This window comes from Lethenteron reissneri, chromosome 56 (assembly GCF_015708825.2).
Source record: "Lethenteron reissneri isolate LAM-NWPU_2019-01 chromosome 56, ASM1570882v1, whole genome shotgun sequence".
NCBI lineage: Eukaryota > Metazoa > Chordata > Hyperoartia > Petromyzontiformes > Petromyzontidae > Lethenteron > Lethenteron reissneri.
Genome location: NC_083834.1, coordinates 6,215,486 through 6,238,684, shown reverse-complemented (window position 1 = coordinate 6,238,684; position 23,199 = coordinate 6,215,486). Strand labels below are relative to the sequence as shown.

General features: G+C 51.5%; 1 protein-coding gene across 1 annotated transcript in view; it reads right to left on the bottom strand.

Moving 5' to 3' along the window:
- Window positions 1–8,079: 8,079 nt before the first annotated feature.
- LOC133357073 (fibropellin-3-like) overlaps window positions 8,080–23,199 on the bottom strand; it is a 30,143-nt gene continuing 15,023 nt past the window's right edge. Inside the window, exons 7-12 of the mRNA XM_061574846.1 lie at window positions 21,081–21,194; window positions 18,359–18,472; window positions 17,202–17,315; window positions 13,300–13,413; window positions 9,799–10,058; window positions 8,080–8,569 (exon numbers count right to left, since the gene is read on the bottom strand). Of these exons, the coding sequence (XP_061430830.1) occupies window positions 8,294–8,569; window positions 9,799–10,058; window positions 13,300–13,413; window positions 17,202–17,315; window positions 18,359–18,472; window positions 21,081–21,194 (992 nt within the window). The 3' untranslated portion in view covers window positions 8,080–8,293. The remainder of the gene's footprint in view (window positions 8,570–9,798; window positions 10,059–13,299; window positions 13,414–17,201; window positions 17,316–18,358; window positions 18,473–21,080; window positions 21,195–23,199) is intronic.

The following is a 23,199-nucleotide window of genomic DNA, read 5'->3' as shown; positions in this document are numbered from 1 at the left end:
GAAACGTTGAAGAAAATTCAAACAACCACAAAAACCTGACTTTCTTTTTAAATCCTTTATATTAAGTTTGCTTGCTTGCGTGCTTGCGTGCTTGCTTGCTTGCTTATGACCGTGCAAATCTTTCGGTCGTTTTTTAACCCACTTCCCGTGATCCAATCGAGCTGACATTTTGCACACAGACTCGTTGTGCGAGACAATTAATGTTCGTGAAATTTTTTTTCAAAAATTTTACACTGTTTAGGGAATTTTTTTTAAATATTTAATTACCAATTGCTTAATGCTGGCAGACAATCATCTCACCCATCGGTGGCAGCCATCTCAAGCCAGAGGACTCTAGCCGCCAAGCATATAAAGGATTTATAGTGAAAAACTTTGTTTTTACGGGTTAATTTTTAAAATCTCACTTAGTTTTTTATCTCCCTCCCGTGTGAACGGCACGTCGCCACAAACACACTCGCGTCAAAGTGACGCTCGCGTAAATACACAACGCTTTGAAAATACTCAAGTTCAACATCAATCTTAAGTCCATCATGGGCCCTTTCCCATGCTTTGAACCTCAAGTTATGCGCTCGGTAGCCAAATTGAGAGCAGTTTTTTTTTCATCTTTTTTCAAATCGGAGTTTCATAATAAATAAATAAAAACGTGTTGGTTTAGTTGTCCGGCAGAGACATGTAAGGCAGGAGGGGGGGGGGGGTCGATTTTTAGTAAACGATCCTCCCTCAATGCCACGAACTCCCAACGGGAATGGGACTCATTGCGACTCAGTGGGACTCATTCACAGCAGTAGCAACAGGCAATGGATAGCCATTGACTACTATATTTACCCAAGAATGTCTGTGTGTAACGCTCATGACGTCACTCCACGTCGACCAGCCCCCCTCATTCATAATCATGAGCAAGTGACGTCACTCCACATGGAGCACCCCCCCCCCCCCCCCCACTTCGCACGTGAAGGAATCACAAGTGACGTCATCACACCTCTATTTAAGGAACGAAACAGGAGGAGGGCTTCTCCACGAATCTGGCCGCCGTCGCCTGATGAAGCTGGTTGTAATTACTGGCGAAACGTCGTACTCGGAGTGTAAATGTTGTCGTGGCTTTGCTCTCCAACACACACCCGGTGTTGCTGTACTAGTACACTACACTATACACTACTATACAATACTATACACTACTATACACTACACTATACACTACTATACACGACACTATACACTAGTATACACTACACTATACACTACACTATACACTACACTATACACTACACTACTATACACTACACTACTATACACTACTATACACTACACTATACACTATACACTACACTATACACTGTACACTACACTATACACTACACTATACACTACACTATACACTACAATACACTACTATACACTACACTATACACTACACTATACACTACTATACACTACACTATACACTACACTACTATACACTACACTATACACTACTATACACTACACTATAAACTACTATACACTACACTATACACTACATTATACACTATACTATACACTACTATACACTACACTATACACTACACTACTATACACTACACTATACACTACTATACACTACACTATAAACTACTATACAATACACTATACACTACATTATACACTACACTATACACTACTATACACTACACTATACACTACACTATACACTACTATACACTACACTATAAACTACTATACACTACACTAGACACTACACTATACACTACTATACACTACTATACACTACACTATACACTACACTATACAATACTATACACTACACTATAAACTACTATACACTACACTATACACTACTATACACTACACTATAAACTACTATACACTCACTATACACTACACTATACACTACTATACACTACACTATACACTACTATACACTACACTATACACTACACTATACACTACACTATACACTAGTGCTGTACTAGTGACGAATTGGCCACGTTCTGTTTACGTGACAAACCTTACTAGTGGGCTGCGTCGGGTGGTGGCGGGTTTAACGACACATTTATATATTTGCGCGATGTAACCTATAAAAATATGTGTTGTAGCAGCAGCAGCAACGCACACTCCCAGTCTGTCGAAGGAGTCACGGGACGACGCTTCCTGTCCCGACGATTAGCCAGAGGCCGCACAACGCGGCGGGGCTGCAGACGTAGATGCCGCTGTCTCGAGGCAGCGTTCCAACCCCGCGGACCCACTGGCGGCCCCTGGTGGCCTTTAGTGAGGCCCCTGGTGGCCTTTAGTGTGGCCCCTGGTGGCCTTTAGTGAGGCCCCTGGTGGCCTTTAGTGTGGCCCCTCGTGGCCTTTAGTGAGGCCCCTGGTGGCCTTTAGTGTGGCCTCTGATGGCCTTTAGTGTGGCCTCTGGTGACTCTCGGTCCGACCAGACAACTGGACATACGGACAGGGTTTGTTCGTATCTCGAAAAGTTCGTGAGTCGAATGTTCGTAAGGCGAGGAGTCCATTTATCACGAAACCACGTGTTCTTTGCGGAGCTTGATGTTAGGTCTAGTGCTGCCATCTACTGCCTAACCCAACAGCTACACGTTGAAAGGAGGCCGGGTACGGGTAGCCGTTTGCGACCCTGGTGCGGCCGGGTACGGGTAGGCGTGAGTCACTGGTGAGTAGCCGTTTGTCACTCATTTCGGGTAGGGTACGGGTAGGGAACGGGAACCCGTACTTGGCCGGGTACCCATTTTCGACCCTGGTGCGGCCGGGTACGGGTACGGGTAAGGAATCAAAACCCGTTTGCGACCTCTGGGTTACGCTTACGTGGATAGCCGGGTAGATTATACTGGTAGGAACCTCCTGGTTTCACCAGCCCACAGGGGATTATTGTGTCCGTCCGTCCGTCGTGCAGGGAGGGGATGGGTGGGGAGGGAGGGGCTGGGTGTGGAGGGGAGGGGCTGGGTGGGGAGGTTTGGGCTGGGTGGGGAGGGGAGGGGCTGAGTGGAGAGGGTGGGGAGGGGCTGGGTGGAGAGGGTGGGGAGGGGCTGGGTGGGGAGGGGCTGGGTGGGAGGGAGGGGCTGGGTGGGGAGGGTGGGGCTGGCTGGGGGGGTGGGAGGGGTGGGGCTGGGTGGGGAGGGGCTGGTCACCCCGTGGTGCCCTTATGAAACTCAACGTTTAACCTACTCACGCCGGCTTGTGCCCGCCCTCACAGTCGGGCATATTTGCGGAATACACCACGCCGCCGTTGACCCTGGCAATTGACCGAGCAACCCAACGTTCCTACCAGCTCCCTCCGCAGGAATGTGTTGATGATTATACTGATGCAGAATCAGAATATTTATTTGTACAGGAGGAATCCGATGAGCTGTAAAGCTCTTTGTTTCACAGGTGTCCAGTTGTTGTCGCAATTGACACTGTCATCGTTGACACTTTACATTATCACCGTCACTGCCATCACCTTCACCATCGTCGTCATCATCGTCATCATCATCATCGTCGTCATCATCGTCATCATCATTGTCGTCATCGTCGTCATCGTCGTCATTATCATCATCATCGTCATCATCATCGTCGTCATTATCATCATCATCGTCGTCATCATCGTCATCATCATCGTCGTCATTATCATCGTCGTCATCATCATCATCATCGTCGTCATTATCATCATCATCATCATCGTCGTCATTATCATCATCATCGTCGTCATCATCGTCATCATCATCGTCGTCATTATCATCATCATCGTCATTATCATCATCATCGTCATTATCATCATCATCGTCATTATCATCATTATCATCATCATCGTCGTCATTATCATCATCGTCGTCATTATCATCATCATTATCGTCATCATCATCTTCGTCGTCGTCATCATCGTCATCATCATCGTCATCATTATCATCATCGTCATCATTATCATCATCGTCGTCATTATCATCATCATTATCGTCATCATCATCACCATCGTCATCATCATCGTCGTCATCGTCATCATCATCATTATCATCATCGTCATCATCACCGTCGCGTGTCTCATTGTGGCTGCTGAGGCTGTTGCTGTTGTCGGCTGTCGCGCTGCAGCCACGAAACGGTCCCCTCCCAGTTCGAGTCCAATGCGGGCCCCCCCCCCCCCCACTGCACCAAGCCGCAATGACCAGAGTGGTGAAGTATGGTCAATCAACCCCACCCCCCCCTTCCCCCTACAACTGACGCAGCGTGAGGAAGCCTTCGTCCAGCGGCAGATATGACAAAAGTCTGCGAATGATAAAACAAATTTAATCACGTAAATTACATGATCACTTCGATTTAAAGCTTTCGTGACCACAGGGATTCATCTTCTTGGTTCTTTCGGTAAAGTCACGTAGAATGGAAATAATAAAATAATAAAATAAAACATAATAAAATAATATAATAATATTATGTTATATAATAAAGTAATATAATAAAATAATAATATAAAATAATATAATAAATAAAATACTATTATATTTTATTATGTTTTATTATTATTTTATTATTTCAATTCTACGTGACTTTACCGAAAGAACCAAGAAGAAAGATGTCATTGACTTTGAAACTGAACGTGGCCATATTCTTGGTTCTTTCGGTAAAGTCACGTAGAATGGAAATAATAAAATAATAAAAATAAAACATAATAAAATAATATAATAATATTATGTTATATAATAAAGTAATATAATAAAATAATAATATAAAATAATATAATAAATAAAATACTATTATATTTTATTATGTTTTATTATTATTTTATTATTTCAATTCTACGTGACTTTACCGAAAGAACCAAGAAGAAAGATGTCATTGTCTTTGAAACTGAACGTGGCCATATTCTTGGTTCTTTCGGTAAAGTCACGTAGAATGGAAATAATAAAATAATACAAATAAAACAATAAAAGAATTCTCACGAAGTTTCGGCCACAACGCAAGCAGCCGTCCTCAGGTGAAGAACAGGTCTGTCGGGGAGACAGCGTCAGTTCAGACGCTGTTTTCCCGACAGACCTATTATGTTTTATTTTTATTATTTTATTATTTCCATTCTACGTGACTTTACCGAAAGAACCAAGAAGATGACATCATCACGTTCATTGCTGTTACAGCTCCACCACCAAAGTGTTTCACGCATCGGGCTTCGTGAGTCGTGAAAGGGACAACGAAAACCTCTCGCGGAGATGATGCAACAATTCTAGATTTGAAGCTTCCGTGACTGGAAGGATTCATATTCTTAGGTTTTTTTCGGTAAAGTCACGTAGGTAAAAAAAATTAATTAATAAAAGTAAAATAAAAATAAAATAAAAATCACGACGTTTCGGAGGCAACACAAGCTTCCGTCTTCAGGTGACTTTCCCGAAAAAAAACTGAGAATATGATGCAACACCTCACGTACGTACCCACGTGCGTACGTACGTGAGGTGTTGCATCATCTCTTTCGCACCGTGCGTATCCAACCGCGCTAATCGGAGTGTCCCTAGCGTCTCGTCGTGGCCGTCTTGTGCGGGTCGCTTTGGCGAGAGCAGAGTGCGTTGGGCAGGTCACCTGCCCTTGCAAACATTCTTGCGGCAATACAAACAGGAGTTGCGCGGTGTTTAAATGTTCAAACACCAACTAGAAACTCTTCTATTTTCCCCGCAAGGCATCAAGTTCTGCGTTGGCCACACGCGGTGGTGAGCATGCAAACACAAACGTGCTCTGACAATATGTGTCACAAGTCCGTAGCCATGGAGTCAACAACATTGGGGGGGACAAATCTTCCAGGGGGTCTGGGGGTTCCCCCCTTGAAAAAAAAAATCTAAATTTAAAAACGAATTTCCTGCCGAAAATATTTTAAAAAGTCACTAACACATGGGATGGACTTTTTATTTATTTTTAACAATAATGTCTAATAGTGTATTGTATTGCATTGCTCTGTTTTTTCTTTTTTACCTTTTCTTGTTTCATTGTTTGTAATGGCAGAGATTCGGGATTGATAAAGTACAACCATAACCACAATCATATTAACAGAAATCTATTTTATAGCAATATATTGGAGGGGGACATTTTGAGCATATTTGAATATTGGGGGGGGGGGGGGGGGGGGTGTGTCCCCCCCCCAAGTTTGTTGCATGCTAAACATTTAGAACAGACACACATATTCACAAATTTCCCTTTTATATCTATATAGACAGCGTGTTTTATTTGCATGCTCACCACACGTACCGCGTGTGCTTAATGCCGTATTGTACTTTGATTCCTTGCTAGAGTTTTCTATTCGTTGTCTGAACACCTTACACACCACATGTGTTATTGCCAGAAAGGGTAAAAACCTCGTCTTATTTTTAAATCCTTTATATTAAGTTCACTTGCTTGCTTGCTTAGGACCGTGCAAATCTTTCGGTCGTTTTTTAACCCACTTCCCGTGATCCAATCGAGCTGACATTTTCCACATAGACTCGTTGTGCGTGACAATTAATGTTCGTGAAAAAAAAATTCCCAAAATTTTACACTTTTTAAGACAAAAATATTATATTCAATCACCAATTGCTTAATGGTGCAATGCAATCATCTGACCCATAGGTGGCAGCCATCTCAAGCCAGAGGACGAGAGGACTCTAGCCGCCACGCATATAAAGGATTTATAGTGAAAAACTTTGTTTTTACGGCTTATACTTGTTCACACTTTGATACGGGCCAAAAAAACAAGCTATCCCACGATTGTCTTCTTGCCACACGCTCGTTTTGCCCATTTGCTTCCGTGTCCTCCGCAAAAAAAAAAAATCGGCGGGGGGGGGGGCGGCCGTAAACCCTTCACTGAATCGATTTTGCCGGCTTTGTCGCAACTCGCCATTCCATCGTTCCCGAGCGCACGGCAGTGAGCTGAGCCTCACGCAATCCGGGCTCGTGCACGATTCTTCTCTAACCCGAGCTCTCGTGAATTCGTCACAATAAACGTGTTTGCGTTTGATGGCGTAAGTGTGAATGTTGTGTCGTAAGCATCCACCACCCGACACAGCCAAAGTGAGGTTTGTTACGTCAACAACGCGCCAATTAGTTCATAGTGTAGTGAATAGTGTCGTGTATAGTGTAGTGTATAGCGTAGTGTATAGTGTAGTGTATAGTGTAGTGTATAGTGTAGTGTATAGTAGTGTATAGTAGTGTATAGTGTAGTGTATAGTGTAGTGTATAGTAGTGTATAGAGTAGTGTATAGTGTAGTGTATAAAGTAGTGTATAGAGTAGTGTATAGAGTAGTGTATAGTCTAGTGTATAGTGTAGTGTATAGTGTAGTATACTACTTCAGTCCACCGCAGTGTTGGAGAGCAAATCCACAACATGTACAATTTGAGTAAGTAAAAAAAAAAGTAACAAAAAAAGTAAAAACAAAACTCGGCTCGAGATTGACGTTTGTTGTTCGGCCACGAGTTGACATCGTCATCATTGTTGCATTTGCTCGCAGCGAGCGAGCCGCGTCAGGTGGTGGAGGGGTCTTACGACACATCACCTCGCCAAACCGTTTAAACCGCAGCGAACCCGACCCGGCTGTCAACAGCGAATCCGTGTCAAGCCAACGTGCACATTGACACGTTTCGGGTTTTGGCCACGTGGCGTAGTGTTTTTTTGTTCCGACATTTTGTCGTCGTCGTCGTGAGCCCTCCACCACCCGACGAGAACTTTGCCGTGAAACCAACCCGGCGTGGCCACGGCCCCATGAAACAAACAACCGACGGATCGTCGCGTCGGCTACGAAGGGAGGTGGGGGGGGTGACTATAAAAAGTAGACAAAACATGCCGAGTGATAATTGTTTTTTTACCCTTCTATCTGGCAACAAAACTGACACCTTTTTTTACAAGAAGTCATGTTTGCATAGACCACAATACCTGCAGTCATAATGCAAAAAAAAACAACTCTGATAATGTATGCACTGTCCTTGAAGTTGATTGGTCCACACCCGAGACAGCTTTCCTTAGAGCCTGGTCCAACACCATGTGAGACTAGGCTCTTAGGAAAGCTGTCTCGGGTGTGGACCAATCAACTTCAAGGACAGTGCATATATTATCAGAGTTGTGTTTTTTGTTTGCATTCCGTCCGCAGGTATTGTGGTCTATGCAAACATGACTCCTTGTAAAAAAAAAGCTGTCAGTTTTGTTGCCAGATAGAAGGGTAACAAAACCAATTATCATATTTTTCACTGGCAAATGAGGTTCCAACGGTGTAACATGCCAAGTGTTTCCCAAACAACGAAAACGGTGAAATGGCACGCGGGCAGGCGGACTTCCCGTAACGCTCCGGGTGAGAGATAGCGAGAGTCACCAGATGAACGCCTTCTCCCTCTGCATGGTGGGGGGGGGCACCGAACCACCGCCACCGCCACCGCCGCCCCCCCACGCCGAGCGAGAAGACCACAAGGGCCGGCCGCGGTAGGGCGGCCCGGCGACACCGCCGGCGACACCGCCGGTAGCGCCGGTAGCTCCGGTAGCGGCGTCGGCGGACGCGTCGACGTCGGACGCGCGAGTCGTGACGCGCCCCGTCACCTCCAGCACCATCCCCCTCATCGCCATCGGAATGTTGGAGCGTACCGCCACCTTTGGTTGGGGGTGGGGGGCAGGTCAAAGGTTAAAAGCCGCGCGTGCCGGTGACGTGCGCCTGTGTTCGTTGTTCGGAGTCGGTTCAACTTGTGGTGACGGTTGAGCAGCGTTGCCCTGCCACGTGGTGGAGTTTGTATGTTACGCATCGCGCCCCCTGCTGTTGTTGTGTTAATCGTAACGGCAACAACAACAATAATGGAGGGATGATGTCGACCCGTGACGCTGTGACGCTGCCGCGCAACGCTCGCTCCTCGCACTCGGGTGGGTGAGTGGGTGGGTGGGTGAGTGGGTGGGTGAGTGGGTGGGTGAGTGGGTGAGTGAGTGGGTGAGTGAGTGGGTGAGTGGGTGGGTGAGTGCGTGGGTGAGTGCGTGGGTGAGTGGGTGGGTGAGTGGGTGAGTGGGTAGGTGAGTGGGTGGGTGAGTGCGTGGGTGAGTGGGTGCGTGGGTGAGTGCGTGGGTGGGTGGGTGAGTGAGTGTGTGGGTGAGTGCGTGGGTGAGTGCATGCGTGAGTGGGTGGGTGAGTGAGTGCGTGGGTGAGTGCATGGGCGAATAAGTGGGTGAGTGGGTGGGTGAGTGCGTGGGTGAATAAGTGGGTGAGTGGGTGGGTGGGTGAGTGCGTGCGTGAGTGGGTGGGTGAGTGTGTGGGTGAGTGCGTGGGTGAGTGCATGCATGAGTGGGTTGGTGAGTGAGTGGGTGGGTGAGTGCGAGGGTGAGTGGGTGGGTGGGTGAGTGCATGGGTGAGTGCGTGCGTGAGTGTGTGGGTGAGTGTGTGGGTGAGTGAGTGGGTGAGAGCGTGGGTGGGTGGGTGAGTGTATGCATGAGTGGGTGCGTGAGTGGGTGGGTGAGTGCGTGGGTGAGTGAGTGGGTGAGTGAGTGGGTGGGTGGGTGGGTGAGTGGGTGGGTGGGTGGGTGAGTGCATGCGTGAGTGGGAGGGTGAGTGGGTGGTTGAGTAATTGAGTGGATGAGTGAATGAGTAGCTGTATAGGTAACTGAGCGAGCGAGCGGGCGGGCGGACGAGTTGCGGTGACCTCAACGCGACACGGATGAGACCCACGCTGCGCTCATCCAGAATCAGAATCCTGCAAGTATTCACCCCGGGAGCAATCCGATGAGCCATGAAGCTCTTTGTCGCCCAGTCGGGGGCACGAGGGTCAAGAACGCGGACCGACCCCCCCCCCCCTACACGACACGTCCCTCAGTGGATCGTCCCCCACCCCCCCACGCACCTCGACGGGCAGGAAGGAGCCGGACGACTGCAAGGACCCCGAGGAGCCCGAGGAGGAGGATGAGGACCCCGACGACCCCGGGAGCGGCGGGGCGTCCAGGGAGAAGTCGCTCGGCCGACGGATTTTCCTACGGCCGCGACGCGCCGCGGGCACCCCCAGGGCGGCCTCGTGGACGCCTCGCCGGGGCCTCGGAGTCGGCAGGCGATCGCGGGCGATGGGCCGGGACGGCCACACTTTGTTGCCGCTTGCACGGAAATATCCTTCGCGGCGAAGAGAGGTCGAATGAAATTATATCGGGGGGGGGAGGGGGAGCTATGATGGTGGCTAGGAGATGTTAACTACCTCGCCTGGTACGCAGGAGGTCGTGGGTTTGAGCCCGATCCCTTGACACCTGCTGCTGTATATCTGGAGTTTTTGTGTCTCATCATCATCACGGTGGCTAGGAGATGTTAACCTGCTCGTCTGGTACGCAGGAGATTGTGGTTCGATCCTCACTCAATTAACCGATCACCCAATCACCCATCCACCCACCTACTCACCCACTCAACCACCCATCCACCCAATCGCCTATCCACCCACCTACTCACCCACCCAATCACCTATCCACCCACCTACTCACCCACCCAATCACCCATCCATCCACCCACCCACTCAACCACCCACCCAATCATCCATCCACCGACCTACTCACCCACTCAACCACTCATCCATTCACCCATCCACCCACCTAATCACCCACTCAACCACCCACCCAATCACTCATCCATCCACCTACTCACCCACTCAACCACCCACCCAATCACTCATCCACCTACCTACTCACCCACTCAACCACCCACCCAATCACTCATCCACCCACCTCCTCACCCACTCAATCACCCACCCACCCAATCACCCAAACACCCACCTACTCACCCACTCAACCACCCACCCACCCAATCACCTATCCACCCACCTACTCACCCACTCAACCACTCACCCAATCACCCATCCACCCACCTACTCACCCACTCAACCACCCACCCAATCACCCATCAACCCACCTACTCACCCACTCAACCACCCACCCAATCACCCATCCACCCACCTACTCACCCACTCAACCACCCACCCACCCAATCGCCTATCCACCCACCTACTCACCCACTGAACCACCCACCCAATCACTTATCCACCCACCTACTCACCCACTGAACCACCCACCCAATCACCTATCCACCTACCTACTCACCCACTCAACCACCCACCCAATCACCCATCCACCCACCTACTCACCCACTCAACCACCCACCCAATCACCCATCCACCCACCTACTCACCCACTCAACCACCCACCCACCCAATCACCCATCCACCCACCTACTCACCCACTCAACCACTCACCCAATCACCCATCCACCCACCTACTCACCCACTCAACCACCCACCCAATCACCCATCAACCCACCTACTCACCCACTCAACCACCCACCCACCCAATCGCCTATCCACCCACCTACTCACCCACTGAACCACCCACCCAATCACTTATCCACCCACCTACTCACCCACTGAACCACCCACCCAATCACGTATCCACCCACCTACTCACCCACTGAACCACCCACCCAATCACCTATCCACCCACCTACTCACCCACTCAACCACCCACCCAATCACCCATCCACCCACCTACTCACCCACTCAACCACCCACCCAATCACCCATCCACCCACCTACTCACCCACTGAACCACCCACCCAATCACCCATCCACCCACCTACTCACCCACTCAACCACCCACCCAATCACCCAATACCCACCTACTCACCCACTCAACCACCCACCCACCCAATCACCCATCCACCCACCTACTCACCCACTCAACCACCCACCCAATCACCCATCCACCGACCTACTCACCCACTGAACCACCCACCCAATCACCCATCCACCGACCTACTCACCCACTGAACCACCCACCCAATCACCCATCCACCCACCTACTCACCCACTCAACCACTCACCCAATCACCTCTCCACCCACCTACTCACCCACTCAACCACCCACCCACCCAATCACCCATCCACCCACCTACTCACCCACCCAATCACCTATTCACCCACCTACTCACCCACTCAACCACTCACCCACTCAACCACTCACCCAATCACCCATCCACCCACCCTCTCACCCACTCAACCACCCACCCAATCACCCATCCACCCACCTACTCACCCACTCAACCACCCACCCAATCACCCATCCATCCACCCACCCACTCAACCACCCACCGACCCAATCACCTATCCACCCACCTACTCACCCACTGAACCACCCACCCAATCACCCATCCACCCACCTACTCACCCACTCAACCAACCACCCACCCAATCACCCATCCACCCACCCACTCACCCACTCAACCACTCACCCAATCACCCATCCACCCACCGACTCACCCACTCAATCACCCACCCACCCAATCACACCCACCTACTCACCCACTCAACCACTCAACCACCCAATCACCCATCCACCCACCGACTCACCCACTCAATCACCCACCCACCCAATCACACCCACCTACTCACCCACTAAACCACCCAACCACTCACCCAATCACATATCCACCCACCTACTCACCCACTCAACCACTCACCCAATTACCTATCCACCCACCTACTCACCCACTCAACCACCCACCCACCCAATCACCCATCCACCCACCCACTCATCCACTCAACCACTCACCCAATCACCCAATCACCTATCCACCCACCTACTCACCCACTCAACCACCCAACCACTCACCCAATCACCTATCCACCCACCTACTCACTCACTCAACCACTCATCCAATCACCTATCCACCCACCTACTCACTCACTCAACCACCCACCCAATCACCCATCCACTCACCCACTCAACCACCCACCCACCCAATCGCCTATCCACCCACCTACTCACCCACTCAACCACCCACTCACCCACTGAACCACCCACCCAATCACCCATCCACCCACCTACTCACCCACTCAACCACTCAACCACTCACCCAATCACCTATCCACCCACCTACTCACCCACTCAACCACCCACCCACCCAATCACCCATCCACCCACCTTACTCACCCACCGAACCACTCACCCAATATCCCATCCACCCACCGACTCACCCACTCAACTACTCAGCCACTCAACCACTCACCCAATCACCCATCCACCCACCTACCCACCTACTCACCCACCCAACCACCCACCCAATCACCCATCCACCCACCTACTGACCCACTCGACCACCCAAACAGCTCTCAATAGTCACCGGGAGAAGATCAATGCCAATTCCGGTAGAGACTCCCTGCCAATCCGGGGGGAGGGTTGCCAACCCCAAGCCGAGCCAAACTCCCAGGTGTCTCCCACGGGACCGGGCTCGCGCCTCCGTACCGCTCGCGGTGTAACATTCCACGTTCTTGTGGCAGGGGCCATGGATACCAACGGTGACGTGGGAGCTCCGTTACCTCTCTTGCGGAGGCAGCCGTGCTTCCTGTGGCAGCGGATCGTGAGGAAGAGAGTCAGCGAGAGCACCAGGAAGCCGACGATCCAGCCGATGAGATTCGCCACGAACACTTCATCTGCACGGCATTCACATCGTCGTCGACGTCATCACCATCGTCATTAACAGTATCGTCGTCATCATTAACATCAACATCGTTATTGTCATAATCGTCATCAACATCGTCATCAACTTTTTTCGATTTAAAGCTTTCGTGACAGCAGGGATTCATCGTCTTGGTTCTTTCAGTAAAGTCACGTAGAAGGAAAGTAATAAAATAATAAAAATAAAACATAATAAAATAATTCTCACGACGTTTCGGCCACAACGGCTGCTTGCGTTGTGGCCGAAACGTCGTGAGAATGATTTTATTAAGTTTTATTTTTATTATTTTATTACTTCCCTTCTACGTGACTTTACCGAAAGAACCAAGAAGATCTTCATCAACGTCGTCATAATCATAATCGTCATCAACATCGTTATCAACGTCATCGTCGTCATTAACATTATCAACATCGTTATCGTCATAATCATCGTCATCAACATCGTCAACAACATCATCATCATCATCATCATCGTCGTCGTCATTGCTGTCGTCATCATCCACATCGTCATAATCATCATCGTCATCATCAACTTGGCCATCATCATTTACAATCATCAACATCATCCACAAGCCATCATCATGATCAGATTCAACAGCTGACGTTGTGAATGTGTGCGCCTGGGCCACGCAACCATTTGACGACCAACGGCTGTTCGTGACCACGTGACGCAGCGTTTATGACGTCAGGGCGAGGCGGTTCGTCCACTAGGGGCGTTGGGGCGTGGCACCACCAAGCAGCTGGAGATGAGAAGTGAATTTTCTAATAAAAATAATCCTATGCTCTTACTACACGTGTAGTAGCTGCACGTGTAGTAGCTGCACGTGTAGTAGCTGCACGTGTAGTAGCTGCACGTCTAGTAGCTGCACGTGTAGTAGCTGCACGTGTAGTAGCTACACGTGTCGTAGCTGCACGTGTAGTAGCTGCACGTGTAGTAGCTGTATGTGTAGTAGCTGCATGTGTAGTAGCTGCACGTGTAGTAGCTGCACGTGTAGTAGCTGCACGTGTAGTAGCTGCACGTGTAGTGGCTACACGTGTAGTAGCTACACGTGTAGTAGCTACACGTGTAGTAGCTACACGTGTAGTAGCTACACGTGTAGTGGCTACACGTGTGTAGTAGCTACATGTGTAGTAGCTACTACACACGTGTAGTAGCTACGGGCCCCGCACTTTCAAGGGCCCCGCGCTGAATGCTTTCAAGCTATCAACTCCGGTTCAGCGATTCTGCACTCGCTCTATTGCTATAGTACTATACCGCCTTCAACTTTAATGAACGACTGGGTGTTTAAGGTTCGCGATTTGTCGTATTATCTGGCTGCATAGCAAATGAAAGAATACAATTACTTTACTGTGCAAGTAAAAAAATTTGTTGTTTTCATACTTACAATTTTTTTTTATTTAAGGCCTCTTTATAATATATGTCACAAGCACCGCACTAGCTTAGTCCGGCACTGTCCCCTCTGCCCCCCAACAAAAAAAACGATCTGTCATTGATAATATTGGTCGCAAAATCCCTGCTGCTGCTGCTACTACTGCGTGTTAAACGAGTTGAGCATCACCATTGGAACCTCATTTGCCAGTAAAAATATGATAATTGGTTTTTTACCCTTCTATCTGGCCACAAAACTGACACCTTGTTTTTACAAGGAGTCATGTTTGCATTGACCACAATACCTGCAGTCATAATGCAAACAAAAAATATAACTCTGATAATGTGCATTGTCCTTGAAGTTGATTGGTCCACACCCGAGACAGCTTTCCTTAGAGCCTAGTCTCACATGGGTTGGACCAGATGACTCCAAAAGGCGCACTTTAAGGACAGTGCACATTATCAGAGTTATGTTTTTGTTTGCATTATCACTGCAGGTATTGCGGTCTATGTAAACATGACTCCTTGTAAAAACAAGGTGTCAGTTTTGTTGCCAGATAGAAGGGTAAAAAAAAACAATTATCGAGTTGAGCATCGGTGTGAATCATCATCATCTCGAATCGCTGGGCACGCGACGGCCCTTTGAAACTCCTCACTCAGCGGTCACTAAGCGAGGGCCCGGGGCACGGGAGATAAGCGCCCGAGGTGAAGGTGGGAGTTGGGGGGGGGAGGTCAGAGGGCGGCCAGGGTTATCTGCCAGCAGCGGGCGGTGGAGGCCGTAATCTCGCGGCCGCACACGCGCGTGTCAGCACCAGCCCGTTGGTCGGTGCGGGACCTGACGGGTCACGCCACGAGGTGGTGGGGGGTGGAAGGGCTCTTCGTGATGGGTCGTAAGTGTCGCAGCGTTGTGCACGCGCGTGCACAGCCCTCTGCGTGTGTGTGTGCATGTGTGTGAGTGTGTGAGTGAGTGCGTGTGTGTGAGTGCGTGTGCCTGTGTGAGTGTATGTGCGTGAGTGTGTGCGTGTGTGTGTGAGTGTATGTGAGTGTGAGTGCGTGTGTGTGTGCGTGGCTGTGTGTGTGCATGTGAGTGTGTGTGTGCCTGTGTGTGCGTGAGTGTGAGTGCGTGTGTGTGCGTGTGTGTGTGCGTGTCTGTGTGCGTGCCTATGTGTGTGAGTGCGTGCGTGTGCCTGTGTGTGCATGAGTGTGTGTGCGTGAGTGTGTGCGTGTGTCTGTGCGTGCGTGAGTGTGTGTGTGTGAGTGTGTGTGCGTGTGCCTGTGTGTGAGTGTGTGTGTGCGTGAGTGTGAGTGTGTGCGTGCGTGTGCCTGTGTGTGCGTGAGTGTGTGCGTGCGTGTGCCTGTGTGAGTGCACGTGTGTGTGCGTGCGTGTGTGTGCCTGTGTGAGTGTGTGAGTGTGCCTGCGTGTGTGAGTGTGTGTGAGTGTGTGTACCTGTGTGTGTGTGCGTGTGTGTGTGTACGTGTGTGTGAGTGTGTCTGAGTGTGTGAGTGTGTGTGAGTGTGTGTATCCGTGTGTGTGAGTGTGTGTGTGAGTGTGTGTACCTGTGTGTGTGAGTGTGTGTGTGCGTGTGTGTGTACGTGTGTGTGTGTGAGTGTGTGTGAGTGTGTGAGTGTGTGTGAGTGTGTGTACCTGTGTGTGTGAGTGTGTGTGTGCGTGTGTGTGTGTATGTGTGCGTGAGTGTGTGAGTGTGCCTGCGTGTGTGTGAGTGTGTGTATGCGAGTGTGTGCGTGTGCGTGAGTGTGTGTGCGTGCGTGTGAGTGCGTGTGTGTGAGTGTCTGTGTGTGTGTGCGTGTGCCTGTGTGAGTGGGTGTGTATGTGTGCCTGTGTGTGCCTGTGTGAGTGTGCGTGAGTGTGAGTGTGTGCGCCTGTGCCTGTGTGTGCGTGAATGTGCGTGAGTGCGTGTGCCTGTGCGTGAGTGTGTGTGTGCCTGTGTGTGCGTGAGTGTGAGTGTGCCTGTGTGTGCGTGCCTGTGCGTGCGTGTGTGTGTGCCTGTGTGTGCGTGTGTGCGTGAGTGTGCGTATGTGTGTGAGTGTGCCTGCGTGAGTATGTGTGTGTGCGTGTGTGAGTGTGTGCCTGCGTGTGTGTGAGTGTGTGTGCCTGTGTGAGTGCGCGTGTGTGAGTGTGTGTGCGCGTGAGTGTGAGTGTGTGCTTGTGCGTGTGTGTGAGTGTGTGTGAGTGCCTGTGTGTGTGTGCCTGCGTGTGTGTGAGTGTGTGTGCCTGTGTGAGTGCGCGTGTGTGTGTGCGCGTGAGTGTGAGTGTGTGCTTGTGCGTGTGTGTGAGTGTGTGCGTGTGCCTGTGTGTGTGCGTGTGTGAGTGTGCCTATGTGTGTGTGCCCGCGTGAGTGCGTGTGCCTGTGTGTGAGTGTGTGTGCGCGTTACCGATCTGGCAGTGGAACCCGGAGAACCCGGCCTGGCAGCTGCAGTTGTAGGAGTCGATGCCGTCGGTGCAGGTCCCTCCGTTGAGGCACGGCCCGGACTCGCACTCGTCAATGTCTAGCGCGGGGGGGGGGGGGGGGCAGCACGTGGGGCAGCACGGGGGGCAGCGCGGGGGGGGGGCAGCACGGGGGCAGCACGGGGGCAGCACGTGGGGGCAGCACGAGGGCAGCACGGGGGCAGCACGTGGGGGCAGCATGGGGGGGCAGCATGGGGGGGGGGGCAGCACGGGGGGGGGGGCAGCACGGGGGGGGGGCAGCACGGGGGGGGGCAGCACGGGGGGGGGCAGCACGGGGGGGGCAGCACGGGGGCAGCACGGGGGGGGGGGCAGCACGGGGGGGGGGGGCAGCACGGGGGGGGGGGGAGCACGGGGGGGGGCAGCACGGGGGGGGGGCAGCACGGGGGGGGGGCAGCACGGGGGGGGGGCAGCACGGGGGGGGGGCAGCACGGGGGGGGGGGCAGCACGGTTAGCGCCACGCTGCGCTACGGACCTGGGACACCGAGGTTCGATTCCCGCTCACGGCCACCAACACCGGTGCTGGGCCTCCCCTAGGTCGACTCAGCCTCGAATGAGTACCTGGTGCGGTGTGTAGTGAACGTCGCGAGCACTGGGGAGACATCCAGTCTGTTACCTGGAGGATCTTTGTCTTACGTGTACATGCAGGTATATATATATTTATATTTTGTAATTGCATTTTATTGGCACCCACCGCCTCGTACATTGGTCCTCAGCACTTGCCCTACGGGTCTGTTCAAAGGCTACCTGGGGGCTCTTTGCCTAGAGGCTACCTGGGGGCTCTTTGCCTAGAGGCTACCTGGGGGCTCATTGCCTAAAGGCTACCTGGGGGCGCTTTGCCTAGAGGCTACCTGGGGGCGCTTTGCCTAGAGGCTACCTGGGGGAGTCTTTGCCTAGAGGCTACCTGGGGGCTCTTTGCCTAGAGGCTACCTGGGGGCTCATTGCCTAGAGGCTACCTGGGGGCGCTTTGCCTAGAGGCTACCTGGGGGCGCTTTGCCTAGAGGCTACCTGGAGGAGTCTTTGCCTAGAGGCTACCTGGGGGAGTCTTTGCCTAGAGGCTACCTGGGGGCGCTTTGCCTGTGTTCACCTTGGGCACAGTCGTGTCCGGCGTAGCCCGCGAGGCACTCGCAGCGCCAGGCGCCCTCCAGCGGCACGCAGAGCGCCGCGTTCCTGCACGGAGACGAGCTGCACGCGTCCACCCCTCACACAGCAACATCAACACCATGGTCACCATCGCCTCCACCACCATCACCATCGTCACCATCGTCACCATCGCCACCATCACCATCGTCATCGTCACCATCGTCATCGTCACCATCGCCACCATCGTCACCATCATCATCACCACCATCGCCACCATCGTCACCATCACCTCCACCACCATCACCATCGCCACCATCGTCACCATCATCACCACCTCCACCGCCACCATCGCCACCATCACCATCGTCACCATCGTCATCGTCACCTCCACCACCATCACCACCATCACTTCCACCATCACCACCATCGTCATCGTCACCATCGTCACCATCATCACCATCACCTCCACCATCACCTCCACCATCGCCACCATCGTCACCATCACCTCCACCACCATCACCATCGCCACCATCACCATCATCACCATCAACTCCACCATCGCCACCATCGTCACCATCACCTCCACCACAGTGGCGGCTGGTGATATTTATTTTTGGGGGGGCGCATTTTTTAAATTTTATTGAGGGGGGCAAATAAATATAAAGCAGTACCAAAAGCCATTTTGACTACTTGAATATAAATTTTGATGATCTTTATTTACATTTCAGACCAAAAGAAGTACCAAAAAGCATGTTTCCTACTTGAACATAAATGTTTCTCTTTTAAATACATTTCAGACCAAAGTACCAAAAAGCATGTTTCCTACTTGAACATAAATGTTTCTCTTTTATATACATTTCAGACCAAAGTACCAAAAAGCATGTTTCCTACTTGAACATAAAAACGTTAGTTTCATGCTATTATCAATATGGCTGCGGCTACTTTCATGACGTTTGCATTTGTCAGAGAGATGTTTGAGGTCTCTTACCCCCGTCGTTGTCCACAAAACTTCAGTGCCGACACTTTGAAATAAAAGACAGGGAAAACAAAAAAGAGAATTGCTAACATCACATCCAGCCAGCCACCTCCGTTTCTCATAACAAGCGCGGGTGAAGCTTCGTGTGTAGCTTCGTCCTCTGTCACTGGCCTGCTGCTGGATTTGTAAATCGGGTTGGTCCGGTCCGAGATCCTTTATCTTTTTTATTTCTTCCAGCGAAAGCCTTGTGAAAGGGTTTTTTTTGTAAATAAATTACAGAATTTGGATGAACTGCTGCCATTGTTTACACAAAAAATTTGATCAGCCTAGCAAGTGTCAAAGTGGTGTCGCCTTCGCACTCGCAGTAGTGGCCTACAGCGTAAATTTGAATGACAGGTGACGAGAACCAATCAGATTGGATAAAATAACATGTATCCAATTCTGATTGGCCAGGGACGCAACGACTTGCGCCCCGAGGAGAATCTTTAAGAAACCAATTAGAGACCAGCTTCAGGTCACATGCTGTCCGAAAATGTAAAGTCTCACATAGACATCCATTTGTCCGGCGCCCCGCATGAAACACATTGAAAAACATAGAAAATAGTTGACCGATTAAAGCCAGTTTTTATTAAATGCTGATGCTTTTCTTACTACCAGCCGGCACATCGTATGAAAAAAATATTTTATTTATGTATTTTTATATAAATTTTGTATATGTATATTTCTGGAATATTGATGGGGGCGGCGCCCCTGCGCCCTCTATTGACGAGCCGCCACTGCTCCACCACCATCACCATCGCCACCATCACCATCATCACCATTAACTCCACCATCGCCACCATCACCTCCACCACCATCACCATCGTCACCATCGTCATCGTCACCATCATCACCATCACCACCATCGTCACCATCATCATCACCACCATCGTCACCATCATCACCACCACCATCGCCACCATCACCACCATCGCCATCGTCACCATCGTCATCATCACCATCATCACCACCACCATCGCCACCATCGCCACCATCGTCACCATCACCATCGTCACCATCATCATCACCACCATCGTCACCATCAGCATCGCCACCATCACCATCGCCACCATCATCACCATCACCATCGTCACCATCATCATCGTCACCACCGTCACCATCACCTCCACCATTATCATCATCACCATCACCTCCACCTCCACCACAGCGCTGCGCCCGGGTTGGGAGTCGAGCCCAGGCGAGGCCGTGATTCGCCAGCGTCACCGCCTGCCTCGCTGGTGCCCCCCGTGGCAATGATGACGATTGTGACGATGAAGATGACGACAATGATGACGATATGATGACGACGATGATGATGACGATAAAGATGACGACAATGATGGCGAGAATGATGACGATGATGACGATAAAGATGACGACAATGATGGCGAGAATGATGACGATGATGACGATAAAGATGGCAATGATGATGACAATAATGCCTATGATGATGATGATGATAAAAAATAACAATGATGATTGTAATGATCATAATGGTGACAATGATGACTAATGATGACGACGATGACGATGACAACGACGACGACAATGACGACGACGACGACGATGATGATGACGATGATGAGGATGACGACGACGATGAAGATGACGACAACGATGATGACGATGATGACGACAACGACGATGACAAACACGACGACGACGAAGATGACGACAGTGACGACGACGTCGATGTAAAATCGGCCCCTACTCGTCTCGCAGTGCGTGCCCACGTATCCCGGGCGGCACTCGCAGCTGTAGGACGCCACGCGGTCCGTGCACGTGCCGCCGTTCTGGCAGGGCCCCGAACCGCACTCGTCCACATCTGCTGTGCGTCACGTGCGGACAGGTGGCAGGACAAGGCGAGGGGTGTGCGCACAGCTGGTAACACCGGCCAGTCGTCAGTCAACCCCTCCCTCTCCCCCACGGCACCAGCTGGGGCCTCCTGCCGGTGACCTCCCCCATGCCAGCGCCTGGCCTGGCACAGGCACCGCGGTGACGTCGTGTGTGTATGTGTCTGTAAGCACAGCAAGTTGGCAACAGTAGGGGGCACAGGTGGTGCATCAGCCAGTCATCTCGGTCAACTCGGTCATCTCGGTCAGTCGACCCGTGGCACCTGCTGGGTCTGCCCCGTGACCTCCTGCCAGCGGGCGTTCGACACTTCACGTGGCCTCAAGGTGCACATGGCCTGGCACAAGCGTCGTGGTGACGTCACCGCCACTTAGTGGCGAATGGCGGTTGTTGTTGTGTGCGTCTGTGTGTGTGTGTATTGGTCAACCACGTTATGTATGCCGACGGCCTGTTAATTGCAGCTCACTCACAAGAGGAGTTTGAGGCGCTGCTGCTGAAACTGGAGCGTGCCACTAAGAGATGGGGCCTTACCATCAGACCCACCAAAACGAAGCACCTGCCTGGGTATTTTGTACCATCGGGCACTTCACCACCACAACTCCCAATCGGTGATGGGGCAGTTGTGGAGAGAGTGGAGAGTTTCACATACCTGGGCAGTGTGCTCATGACCGGCTCCGGTTTAACAGCAGAGGTCTCACTCCGAATCAGTCGAGCGGCAATATCTTTTCATCGGTTGCGTAACGCTGTGTGGAAGCTACCTGGTCTGTCGCTCCGCACGAAGCTTCGGGTCTTCTCGGCCACAGTCATTCCCTCCCTTCTCTACGCTTGTGAAACGTAGACCCCCCTAATGGAACATCTTCGCCAGTTAGAAAAAAATAGGCTGGACTGCCTACGATCAATCCTGGGTTTAACCATGCTGTTTTGTGTAAGGAACTCACAAATCCTCGAAAGATCTGGACAAAGTCCCATCGGTGAGCACCTCCGGCAGGCAAGGCTGCGTTGGCTGGGCCATGTAGCCCGCATGCCCAATCACCACATGCCCAAACAGCTTTTGTTCGGCCGGATCGAGGGGGCTAAACGGGCACGGCACGGGTTAAAGAAGAAATGGAGTGATGTGGTACAGGAAGACGTTGAGCTGAGTGGACTTGCCGATGACTAGTACCATCGGTGTCAAGATCGGCCTCTGTGGAGGAGGCTCGTGAAGGATGCTACTGGGCAATTGAAGGCAGTCACCCTCCAGCAACAATAGAGGGCGGAGGAGCGACGCTCACAACAACGAGCGGAGCGCCGGGTGGCTAAAGCACAGCAAGTTGGCACAGGAGGGGCCACATGTGGTGCATCAGCCACTCATCTCAGTCATCTCGGTCAGTCGACCCGTGGCATCTGGGTATGCCCCGTGACATCCTGTCAGCGGGCGTTCGACACTTCACGTGGCCTCAACGTGCACATCGCCTGGCACGAGCGTCGTGGTGATGTCACCGTCACTTAGTGGTGAATGGCTGTTGTTGTGTGTGTTCGTGTGTTTGTGTGTGTGTGTTAGTATATTTGCGTGTGTTTGTGTGTTTGTGTGTGTATGTGACCAACAGCATTGACGATTATCCGAACCGGTCTTGGGCCTCCCCTAGGTCGATTCAACCTCAAATGAATACCCCGTGCGGTGGTGTGTAGCGAACATCTGGGGATACAGAGGCGGCCGGGATTGGTGTTGGCTGGCCACCCACCCCCTCGTGTGCCACAGTGCCGGCCTTCATAGGTGCTGCTATTCGCTAACAGCACTTGCTCCAACGCACGCACGCACGCTCCCACGTATGAACCCACGCACGCACGCACCCACGCACGCTCCCACGCACGCACGCACACATGCACCCACGCACCCACCCACGCACCCACCCACGCTCCCCCACACACATGCACCCACGCACCCACCCACACACGCATGCACCCACCCATTCATGCACCCACACACGCATACACCCACG